General features: G+C 51.5%; 1 protein-coding gene across 1 annotated transcript in view; it reads left to right on the plus strand.

The window, feature by feature from the left end:
* RNF216 (ring finger protein 216) overlaps positions 1-11,009 on the plus strand; it is a 157,948-nt gene extending 146,939 nt beyond the window's left edge. Inside the window, exons 15-16 of the mRNA XM_011996248.1 lie at positions 9,495-9,564; positions 10,508-11,009. Of these exons, the coding sequence (XP_011851638.1) occupies positions 9,495-9,564; positions 10,508-10,827 (390 nt within the window). The 3' untranslated portion in view covers positions 10,828-11,009. The remainder of the gene's footprint in view (positions 1-9,494; positions 9,565-10,507) is intronic.
* Positions 11,010-12,062: the final 1,053 nt, after the last annotated feature.

Raw genomic sequence — 12,062 nt, forward strand, 5'->3', positions numbered from 1 at the left:
GCCACTGCACTCCAGTCTCGGGGATAGAGCAAGACTGTGTCTCAAAAAAAAAAAAAATGCTCTTCCAGTTCCGCTGGGTAGGTGAGACTCCATTTCACTCTCTGCTTTGATGTTTGTCCTCGACACTGCATTTGGGGTGTGCTGCCCACTATGGTGCCATTCGTGTGCTTCCTCATGGTACTTATTGGATTCTCCTGTGGTCCATAGGTATACCTTCTGGAGTAGCCATGGGCAGCGATGGGGTGCTGGGGTGTTTTTTTTTGAGACTAAGTTTTGCTCATGTCACCCAGGCTGGAATGCGGTGGTGTGATCTTGGCTCACTTGCAACCTGTGCCTCCTGGGTTCAAGTGATTCTGCTGCCTCAGCCTCACAAGTAGCTGGAACTACAGGCGCCCACCACCACGCCTGGCTAATTTTTGTATTTTTAGTAGAGATGGGGTTTCGCCATGTTGGCCAAGCTGGTCTCGAACTCTTGACCTCAGGTGGTTAGAGGGCTCACTTCTACCCTGGCCTGACGCATCATTACGCTTATTCTTTTGAGGCCCTGCTGATCCAGGGACAGCTTGGTCGCTGATCACCGTCCACTCCCTCTCGCCTCAGCCTGGCCTTGCTCATCAGAAAGGAGCTGTGCTGAGGATTCGTTTGAAAGTTTTCACTGGGATTAGGAGGGGCCAGAAGGAGGGCAGAGAGAGAACTCATCCAGGCCAGCTGGGTCCTTCTTAAGGCCGATGCCAGAAGCCAAGGATGAGGTAGAGAGGCTGCAGCACTCGGGGGAATGTACCATGGTCAGTCATGGGGTCCGTGGCAGCGAGTACAGACACAGCCAGCAGCCCCTGCTGCCCCCAGTGGCCAGGGCAAACGGCATGAACAGGAACTCAGAGGTTCAGGTGAACCTCTATAGACGCTTGTCCAGGGCGAGCCCACCAACCCAGCCTGAGTCACACACAGTTGGGAACTGCCATCCGGCCTAGGAACCTACAAGTCCAGACCTCCTGCCCTGGCCTCAGCACACTGCCCACGTTGGTGGTCCAGCCACTCTCTGCATCTTCTGAGCCTCGGGGTCCTCTTGTGAAATCCTTGCCAGCCTCCTGTGGAGAGGGGGTGTGAAGTAAGCAATCTGTACAAGGCAGCAGGACCTCATGGGGGCAGAGCGTGACCTTCTACAATGGAATCTCAGTGGGCTTGACAGTGAGGTGTGGATATAAAAGCAGCCAAGGGGAAGGATATCAGAATGTTCCCAGGATTGATCTCTGGTGAGGAATTTTGGGTGATTTTAGCTGTGGTGTTTTGTTCAGCGTTTCCCAAGATTGTTTTAATCAATATATATAAGGAAAGGAAATAATGGCATTTTTTTTTATGTTGATGAGAACCAAATCCCTGAGTTTTTTGTGACAAGAAGAGGACAGAAAATTTCACGGGACCCTCATGGGATTCAAGTAGCTTGGTAGCATCAGGAGAAAACATGTCAGGCAAGGAAATCTTGAAGCATTCGTTTCCGCCTTTGAGATGGACCAAAACCAGTGAGCTGAGAACAGCACCTGGTCAGAGGCCACTGGAGACCGGTGACCCAGGGAGGCATTACAGCTGCTTGCCTCAGTGCTGGGCCCCCATGTGCCGCTTAGATTTCTGGCTCAAGAAATGAGGTTTATGGGCTTTCCCAAGCTCCCCACTCCCGCTCTGGGCAAGAGGAATCTACTGGCTTTTATCCCAAAGGCCAAGTGCCAGGGACCAGAGGCCGACAAGTGGGCTGTTTCAGGGGATGGCACGTGCACTTCTGGGTAAGCTGAGCATGAGAAAAGGAGAATTGTTCCCTAAAAATTTCCAAAACACATAGCCCCTTGCTCTGCTTTTTGGCTGTTTGTTTCCTTGAGTAGAAGTGTTTTATTTTGTTTTGCCCTATTATGTCTTGTAAGGGGAGAAAGGAGGTTTTAGAATTCTGCCCTTCTCAGAAGGAACCCTCTTATGTTTCTGTGCTCTTTCTGGAATAAAGCACACCTTAGAACAGTTGCCTCTGACACATGCACCCAGCCTAACAGCAGTGTTCTCAGGACCCCAGTCAGGTTTGCCAGAAGTTCCGATTCAGAAACCCAGGGGTTTACGTGGTTAACAGCTCAGGCTTTGAGACTAGACTGCCTGGGTCACAACGTCACAACCTGGCTGTGCCAGGGTTTCCTCATCTGCAATGTGGCAATCAGTTCGTAGCACCTGACTCAGGGAGCTGTGGTGAAATTGAGGTCCATGTGAGGTGTGTAGACAGGGACTGGTGCATAGTAAGCTCTCAGTGCATGTTAATTACTGTTGTTGTCACTGTGCTTGGCACTTTATAAGAGTGATCAGATCAGGTGCCGTGGTTCACACCTATAATCCCTGCACTTTGGGAGGCGGAGGTGGAAGGATTGCTTGAGGCCAGGAGTTTGAGACCTGCCTGGGCAACCCAGAACTCCCCCTCCCCCACCGTCTCTATAAGAAAAATTAAAAATTAGCTGGGCATGATGATACATACTTGTAGTCCCACCTACTCAGGAGCCTGAGGTGAGAAGATCACTTGAGCCCAGGAGTTCAAGGCTGCAGTGAGCTATAATCACGCCACTACACTCCAGCCTGGGCTGAGCAAGACCCTGTCTCAAGAAAAAAAAAAAAAAAGTAAGAAATGATTTGCTTCTCACCCTAACCTGTTTTGGAAAGGAGTGGGTTCCAGGTTAGGTAGTGGGGATAGAGCTGCATATACACTCAGGCCAGATCTTGAGCCCCAGAGTTGTAGTTCTTCCTGTGATGCCAGCAGCCTCTCTTGAAGAAGCCAGCAGTGCTTTTTTTTTTTTTTTTTTTTTTTTGCTCTGTCGCCCAGGCTGGAGTGCAGTGGTGCAATCTCGGCTCACTGCAAGCTCCGCCTCCTGGGTTGACGCCATTCTCCTGCCTCAGCCTCCCGAGAAGCTGGGACTACAGGTGCCCGCCACTATGCCTGGCTAATTTTTTTGTATATTTAGTAGAAACGGTGTTTCACCGTGTTCACCAAGATGGTCTCGATCTCCTGACCTCGTGATCCGCCCGCCTCGGCCTCCCAAAGTGCTGGGATTACAGGCTTGAGCCACCGCGCCCGGCCGCCAGCAGTGCTTTAAAATGAATTCATCCTGCCATCTAGGCAGCTCTACCACCAGGGTTTCCTGTTTGTGACTCAGCCCCAGAGAGGGCAGGACAGTTGTACTGTGATCCAGCTCAGCCTCCGGCACCTCATCATCGTCTTTCCCCTCTCCCAGCAGCCTAAGTGTGTCCTAGATTTGCAGCACGGCCTTTTTCCAAGTGTCCTCTTCACAGGCTGGTGATGCCCAAATGCCTGGAATGTTTCCCGAGGGACTTGACTCCAGAAAGGACTCAATATCCCATCTGTCACTTAGCCCAAGCCCAAGAAGTATCTGATGAGGACTAGGCCTCATGTTTAACCTCAAAATCAATCCTAAACCTGCCCTCCTTCTTTTCCCTCCCTCTTTTCTTTTTTTTTTTTTTTTGAGATGGAGTCTCGCTCTGTCGCCCAGGCTGGAGTGCAGTGGGGCTATCTCGGGTCACTGCAGCCTCCGCCTCCTGGGTTCAAGTGTTTCTCCTGCCTCAGCCTCCCAAATAATTGGGATTACAGATGTGTGCCACTGCGCCTAGGTAATTTTTGTATTTTTGGTAGAGACAGGTTTTTACCATGTTGGCCAGGCTGGTCTCAAACTCCTGACCTCATGATCCACCCGCCTCGGCCTCCCAAAGTGCTGGAATGACAGGCGTGAGCCACTGCTTCTGGCCCCTCCCTCTTTTTAATTGTGGCGAAACATAAGATAAAACTTGCCATTTTTTAAGTTTACAATTCAGTTGTCTTCACTTTTTTTTTCCTGAGGTAGGATCTTCCCCTGTTGCCCAGGCTGGAGTAAAATGGTGCAGTCATAGCTCACTGCAGCCTCAACCTCTTGGGCTTAAGTGATCCTCTCACCTCAGCCCCCCAAATAGCTGGGATTATAAGCATATGCTACACCTGGCTAATTTTTAAAATTTTGTAGAGCTGGGTTCTCATTCTCTTGCCCTTGCTGGTCTGAAAATCCTGGCCTCAAGCGATGCTGCTGCCTCAGCCTCCCAAAGCCCTGGGATTGTCTTCACTTTTTTTTTTTTTTTTGAGACAGAGTCTTGCTCTGTCGACCACACTGGAGTGTGGTGGCGCCATCTCTGCTCGCTGCAACCTCCACCTGCGGCTTCAAGCAATTCTGCCTCAGCTTCCCGAGTAGCTGGGATTACAGGCACGTGCCACCACACCTAGTTAATTTTTTGTATTTTTAGTAGAGATGAAGTTTTGCCGTGTTAGCTACACTGGTCTCTCAACTCCTGGCCTCAAGTGATACCCCCACCTCGACCTCCCAAAGTGCTGGGATTACAGGCATGAGCCAACTGCATCTGGCCTGTCTTCACTCTTGAGGAATTTCAGATGCGTCAGAGAAACTGATTGTGGAAGGAACTTCCACCCCAAATTAAGAAAGAAATCTTCCAGCTGGGTGTGGTGGCTCATGCCTGTAATCCCAGCATTTTGGGGAGACCAAGGTTGGGTGCATCACTTGAGTCCAGGAGTTTAAGACTAGCCTGAGCAACATGGTGAAACCCCATTTCTACCAAAAAAAAACCAGTTAGGCCGGGCACGCTGGCTCACGCCTGTAATCCCAGCACTTTGAGAGGCTGAGGCAGGCAGATCACGAGGTCAGGAAATCGAGACCATCCTGGCTAACACAGTGAAACCCCATCTCTACTAAAAATACAAAAAAAAATTAGCCGGGCATGGTGGCGGGTGCGTGTAGTCCCAGCTACTCAGGAGGCTGAGGCAGGCGAATGGTGTGAACCCGGGAGGCAGAGGTAACAGTGAGCCAAGATCGCACTGCAGCACTCCAGCCTGGGCGACAGAGCGAGACTCCGTCTCAAAAAAAAAAAAAAAAAAAGTCGGATGTAGTGGTGGGCGCCTGTAGGCTGAGCTACTGAGAGGCTGAGGCAGGAAGATCTCTTGAGCCCAGGAGGTGGAGGTTGCACTGAGCTATGGTGGTGCCACTGCACTCCAGCCTGGACAGTACAGCAAGACACTGTCTCAAAAAAAGGAAAGAAATCTTTCTCTTAGAGTCTAACATATTAGCTAAAAGTGTAACTTTTTTCTTTTTAAAAAAGAAAAAAACTTTGTTTTATTAAAGTTACTAAGCACAGTGTCCTGTGGCTCTAGCCAATTGGAGACAGTTGAAATCTGAAACAAGCCATATCTAGGTATAACTGACAGTTGGCTCATGATTTATGGTAAAATTGCAGATCATCGTAGCTGAGTGCCACCATTTTGGGTGAAATACAAACCCCAGACTGTCTTTAGACTCTTAAGGGCTTGACTCCCAAGACGGGACTCAAGGACAAAGGGTCTTGATTCCACTTGTCAATCAGGAGAGTGATCAGAATAGAGGGAGGGATCGGAAGAAAAGCTCCGGGGTGGCTGTCTTCGGAGGGTGAGGATGCAGCGTTCATTTCCTTGGGACTCTAAGGCTCCCTCTTCGTCTCCAAGAAGAATTCTGAATGGCAGGCTGGGAAGATTCTATCTGCACTGGCCTCCAGACCCGGCAGTCTGTATCAGAAACCTGGGCTTGTGCTCCTATGCAGGTGCCTCAGGAGGGAGTTCTGAAATAGGATTTATTCAGGAGCACTGTGATTTATCACGGAAACTTAGTGATAAAAATCAGGCAGTGGCCTACATGCTCTCAGCCTCAGCAGTGCCACAGGGGGCCAGAGCTCTTCTACCCAAAAAAGAGCCTCTCTTGTCCATCCTGTTGTATCATGGGAGAGTCTGAGGAAAAAAAGAGGGTTAGTGGTTAGTTTTGGTTTTTTTTGTTTGTTTGTTTTTGTTTTTTTTAAGGCGGAGTCTCCCTCTTTCACCCAGGCTGGAGTGCAGTGGCGTGGTCTCGGCTCACTGCAACCTCTGCCTCCCAGGTTCAAGCGATTCTCCTGCCACAGCCTCCCAAGTAGCTGGGACTACAGGCGCGTGCCACCACTCTCCACTGATTTTTTGTATTTTTAGTAGAGATGGGGTTTCACTGTGTTAGCCAGGATGATCTCGATCTCCTGACTTCGTGATCCGCCTGCCTTAGCCTCCCAAAGTGCTGGGATTACAGGCGTGAGCCACCGAGTGTCTAATCTTTAATGCTGTGAAATTGCCACTTCTATCCACGTGGAATTCCGGAGAGGGGTGCTGGCTAGAACGGTGCTCATAGCAGAGACGTGAGGCCCTGACAAGGAGGGCCAGGGCTGCCACACTCCTCACTGTGTCTGCAGCGTCTAGCACGGTCCTGACTGGTGTGGGTGCCCTGTATGGGGCAGGGACACCTTCAGGATATCTTTTCTGTGGATTTCCTCCAGAAGGACCATTGAGTGGCCCGGTGTGTGCATTTGTCCCAGTTCACCACCAACTAGCCATAACACTGAACAAGGTACTTTCTCAGGGATCTCAGTTTCTGTGCTACAGAGGTTGGAATGGATGATTCCTAAGGTACCTCCTTGTGCCATGGAAGGCCGTAAGTGTCCCTGGGGGACTGATGGTGTAATTGCATCGAGGAGATGCAGCAGAGGTTGGGGTGAGGCGGAGTGGTGGTTGTGCAGTCCTGTTGGTTGTGATTAATAACGGACCAGAGTCAGGACCCCTGAAAGAAACAGTGTGGGTGTCTCCCAGTGTGCACCACTTCTTTATGAAACTTCTCAACTTTTAAAACTCTCTACCTGTCATTTTTCAGTTTTCCTGTGTCCTAATCATGACCATTTACTTTGGGCTACATCCTTTACATACTTGAGCTCATTCAGTCCTTGACAAAGCAGCCCATTTACAGATGAGCTGCCTAGACGCAGGGATACTCAGGAACCTGCCAACCTCACTTAGCTAAGAGGTGTAGGCCCACGGCTCTCCTGCTGCGCAATTTTCTTTCTTTTTTCTTTCTTTCTTTTTTTTTGACACGGGTTTCACTCTGTCACCCAGGGTGGAGTGTGGAGTGCAGTGGCACGATCACTCCCGAGTAGCTGGGACTACAGGCTCACACCACCATGCCTGGCTAATTTTTGTATTTTTTGTAGAGATGGGATCTCACTTTATTGCCCGGGCTAGTCTCAAATTCCTGGGCTCAAGTGATCCCACCAGTTTTCTGGATCACTTCCCTTAATTTGTTGGGGTTTTTTTGTTTCTTTTTTTTTTTTTTTTTAATCTTTTTTCCTAGGCCTGCCGCTGGCTCCAAAATGAAGAGGCTTGCCAGCTCCCAGTCTAGAGAGTTGATAGAATCTATCTTGATATTCACATGGAGGCCTTCAAACTGCCCACCCAACCCTCTTGAGTTACGGAAGCCCTTCATGTTGACTCGCTTAGTATATGTTGAGGGTAGTAAGTTCCCCCTTGTGAAGTGTTCACAAAGAGGCTAGATGACCTCGTCTTGGGGTTTTGATAGAGAATTCTTACATGTTAACCCCGGAGAGAGACAGCTTCCTCAGGATTCCTTCTAGACGATTCTATGGTGTGCTTGGACACTTCGCAACTGTTGATATGCATGATGGGAACTTGACTTTTGTTACCTCTCCTCTCTTCACACCTTGCTCAGAACACCTGGCCAGGCAGCAGCAAGGAGGCTGCTTCTGCTGAAAACATACTTGAGTATCTTAATGTCCAAGTGTCAGAGTTGGAAAGAAGCTTGTGAGACCTTTTAGTCCAACCCATCACTTGGCATCTGAGGCCTAGAGAATGTAGGAGAATTGAATAGTGTCATCCACATTGCAGACAGAGCCAGTCTCCGGGGACTCTATTCTAAGAATCTTTCATCCACCAAACCAAGGGAATGTGTTATCTAATTACTTACTCATTCTATCTGCCTTTGTTTCATTGTTGATCTGAAGTTTAACCAGTAAACTTAGATCAGTGTCTAGCACAGAGTAGGCATTCAGTGCACCTTTAGTGAAGGAAATTGCTAACTTCATAATCCTTGAGGTCCACAAACAATTGTGTGTGGGGGAAATCACTGATTTCTGTCTCGGCTGTGACATTAATAACCTAGTAAGTAAACCTGCAAACTGTCCGTTGCTTAGCCCTCATGGAACTGCCATCTTCCTGCAGGCCACGGATTGTGTTCCTTCCAGTTGCTGCTCTGGGTGTCATCAGATCGGCATGAAAAAATCCAGAGTGGTCATTATTAATATTTCATCCCAAAGCAAAGAAATTGGCCATATGGTTAGGCTCTGAAGCCGTGTATAGGAAAATAAATGTGCTTTCATTAGACTGCTTGCGTTTTGGGGACTTGCTAATCCCTTCACAATATCAGGGACCACCATCCCTCTCCTTCCTTCTCCCTCCTTCTGCCCAGCTTGGCTGCTGTCAACTCCTGGAGGACCCCAGGGAACAGAGCCCCTCCTATAGTCAGCCCTCTCTTTCCTGCGTGCTGAGCCGGCAGTTGGTGTGTTTGGGGTTTGCCACGGTGTTCCCACTCTGCTTCTTGTGAGCCTCAGCCCTCTCAGGGCCACACCTTAGACCCTCGGCCCTGCAGCCAGCCAGGAAAGATGGGCACCCACTTGGTGGGTTTTTTCAATCCACTTAGTCTTTTTTCAGTCCCACAAACTGAAAGGCTGCTTTATGGGTCACTGAGGAGAGGGGTTAAGGTCAGCAGCACTCATGAAGCAGGCATCACGGGTGGTCTGTCCTGGGGCAACAGACCGGTCCTCCCACCACGGTGTCTGCTGGCAGGTGGAGGTGTGGGAGCTGGATATGGCAAAAACCTAACCTCCGGGGCTTGCCCAGGGTGGCCCCTCAGTTTCCCAGCACAGCTCCCATGTCTGCCTGCACTCACAGTGCCTCTTGGTTCCTGTCTTGTATAACGCAAGTGTGAATTGTGTTTGTCATTTCGGGCCTACCAAGCATGGGATTTGGGAGAAGAGACAGGAAGATCAGAGGGGGACCATCCTCCCCGAGGCCTGGCCCAGGAACCCAGGCCAGCCTTGGGGCTAGGCAGGGCCAGACTGGACATTTGTCCATCTCAATTGAGGACATCTGCAAGACTTCTCCAGGCTCTGCAGACAGACTGCCATGCCCAGCGCTTGTGGACTTGGGATCTGAAACTTCTCAGGCTCTGCCCACTCAGACCCAGCCATCTCCAAACCCTTCTCATATCCACCACTTGCACGCAGTTGTTCAGTGCATGGAGGCCCTCCACCCTCCCCCACCTCACCAGGCAGCTGCCTGCCATGCTCAGACCCCTCTGCCCAGCCTTGTGGATGGCCTCCTCGTGGAATGCCATCAGGCTGATGAAGGAAAGAGGCGTTCAGAGAAATGGGAAGGAACGGTGTGCAGCCCAGGCTTTAGTGGCCAGCAACAGGCTTCGAGCTTGTTCCATGGCCACCAGGAACAGGCAGCCTCCCCTCTGTCACATGGGGTCTCAGCACTGCATGAAGCTGCAGGCTCATCCTTGTCATTGCTTGCATTTTAGGAAGATGATGAGAAGCTTATTGAGGAAATTCAGAAGGAGGCTGAAGAGGAACAGAAAAGAAAGAATGGAGGCAAGTGCCCCTCCCCAGGCCCCCAGGACAGAGCAGCAGCCCCGCCCTGCAGCACAGCACTGCCAAGGGAGCAGAGGACCACAGACCATGTGGGCTCCTGCTGGCCTCCCTGGGTGTCCTGGCACTCAACCCAGCACGGGAGAGGAGGGGGTGCTGTCCCTCAGGTGGCAATAGACCTGACTCCACCCGTGCAGCCACATCTCAGGCCTATGGAAAGGCCCTCAAAGCCTTCAGTATAGTTTTGGCATCTCCTTGATGGTGAGGAAGTCCCAAGGGATGGGTTTGCTCTCTGGAATCAAACAAGCCACACCTGGCTAAAGAAAAAGTAGGCCCAGCTGACGCTTCCGAGGCTAAAAAGCAGTGAAGCCAGACGTGTTGGCACACGTCTGCGATCCCAGCTCCTCAGGAGGCAGAGATGGGAGGATCACTTGAGCCTAGGTGTTTGGGGCTAGCCTGGCCAAAAGAGCAAGACCCCATCTGTTTTTCCTTTAAAAAAAAAAAAAAAAGGGCTAAGTGCAGTGGCCCACAACTGCAATCCCAGCACTCCGGGAGGGTGAGGCAGGTGGATCACTTGAGCCCAGGAGTTTGAGACCAGCCTGGGCAACATGGCAAAACCCCATCTATTTAGAAAAAAAAGAAAAAAATGAAAATGTAACTTGAGTCACTGAGGTGGCCCATCAAGGCCCTGGCTCTGAAGGATGCTTTGCTGACCTGGGTGGATGGACATGCCACCTTCCAAGGTGCCACTGTAGAGCAAGACACCAGGGGAAGTGCAGATTTGTCCTTGGTTTCTTGTAGTGGCATTTGAGGGGTGTCCACGTTTTGTGCTTTGATCAACATGTGGAGCCACTCCTGTGTCCAGAGGTTGCTGTCCTGGTCCCAGGCTAGATTCCATTGAGGTTGGTTTAATGTTTTTCTCCACTAATCCCCATATCCCTTTCAGAGAACACCTTCAAACGCATTGGACCCCCGCTGGAGAAGCCTGTGGAGAAGGTGCAGAGGGTGGAGGCCCTCCCGAGGCCCGTTCCGCAGAACCTGCCACAGCCACAGATGCCGCCCTACGCCTTTGTGCACCCACCCTTCCCCCTGCCTCCCGTGCGACCTGTGTTCAACAACTTCCCTCTCAACATGGGGCCTATCCCAGCCCCATACGTGCCCCCTCTGCCCAACGTGCGGGTCAACTATGACTTCGGTCCCGTCCACATGCCCCTAGAGCACAACCTGCCCATGCACTTTGGCCCCCAGCCGCGGCATCGATTCTGATGGCCCCGAACCCCCATTGAGCAGCACAGAGCCCGTTTGGGGTGGGAGTGTGTATAGAGAACCCTCCCCCACCCCTCCCCCAAGGCTGGTGGCTATGCCATTGCATCTTAGATCAGGTTGAAGGGTAGGCTGGTTTTCTTCCCACCCCTTTCCCAGAAGGGCCACTGCTCCCAGAAGAGTGGTCACAGCTGGTGGCCCTCTGGGGGCCTGCATGGGATTGGTCTGGCTCCCACTGGGCAGAGTTAAAAGGGCCTTGAAGCCCTTCCTGAAGAGTTCTGCCATCCTAGCAGGCAGCATGGTGGCCCTGGCTGCTGTGTCACTCCAGTCCCTACAGAAAGAGACCAAGAGGAAATACTTTGCCTGCATTCATTTTTACTCCTAGCAAACACCAGGGAAAAACCTCTCAGAATTAAAACCACATGAGCCTTCCTTACATAGCACAGACAGATCCATAATAAAAATGAAGTCCCAAATGGTGGAGTTCAGAGAGAGCTGCGATGTGAACTGCTCCTCCCCTCCCATCCCCCCAGGCCACCAGTGGCAGCCCTTCTGCCTTGTCCATGGCATAGGTCGTAGGCCAGGCCCTTGCTACTCACACCTGGGCCTCCTCGGAGTGGACCCCTGGGGAGCAAGGCTGCCGAGAGCATTTCCCTGGAGGGGCCCACAGTTGGGCAGAAGGGGCTGCACCTGCAGGCCCGGGAAGCATTGCTCAGGGTGGGGGGCCGGGACCATGGCCCACAGAGGCACTGCCACCACCGTGATGGCCAAGATGCTGTCCCCCCATCTAGAACCCGTGCACCACTGCAGTGAGTGTTGAGGGCACCTGTTCTCTCCGCTCTTAGACCTACTCAGATGAGGCAGCAGCAGACCCTTCTCGCGGCAGGGGTTTTGCTCTGTTACGGTCTGTCTCACCCTCAGTCTCTGGAAAGTCAGACTGAGAAATCCTTTCCCAGGCCAGGCCGCTGCAGTGCACTGGATGGTTCTGAAGCTAGCCCATCGAAAGAGCCTCTTGAGGTAGCTAAGAGAGAGGCCTGGTGGCCCTGCCAGGCAGCCCAACTGCTAAGGGAGACATTTCTGCTACCCTGGGTGATAAGCAGCTTTTCCTCTCTGGCTTTTTGGGGGAGGAGTGGGCCTCCTGAGGGAGACAGGTGACCCTGGGTGCTGCCCCTGCCCCGTGTGTTCCCCTGGGTGTTCTCAGTGGTTGGTGAAGGCAGGTAGAGGGTGCTTTCTAGTAC

Source organism: Mandrillus leucophaeus, unplaced genomic scaffold, assembly GCF_000951045.1.
Source record: "Mandrillus leucophaeus isolate KB7577 unplaced genomic scaffold, Mleu.le_1.0 Scaffold506, whole genome shotgun sequence".
In the NCBI taxonomy this organism is placed as follows: domain Eukaryota; kingdom Metazoa; phylum Chordata; class Mammalia; order Primates; family Cercopithecidae; genus Mandrillus; species Mandrillus leucophaeus.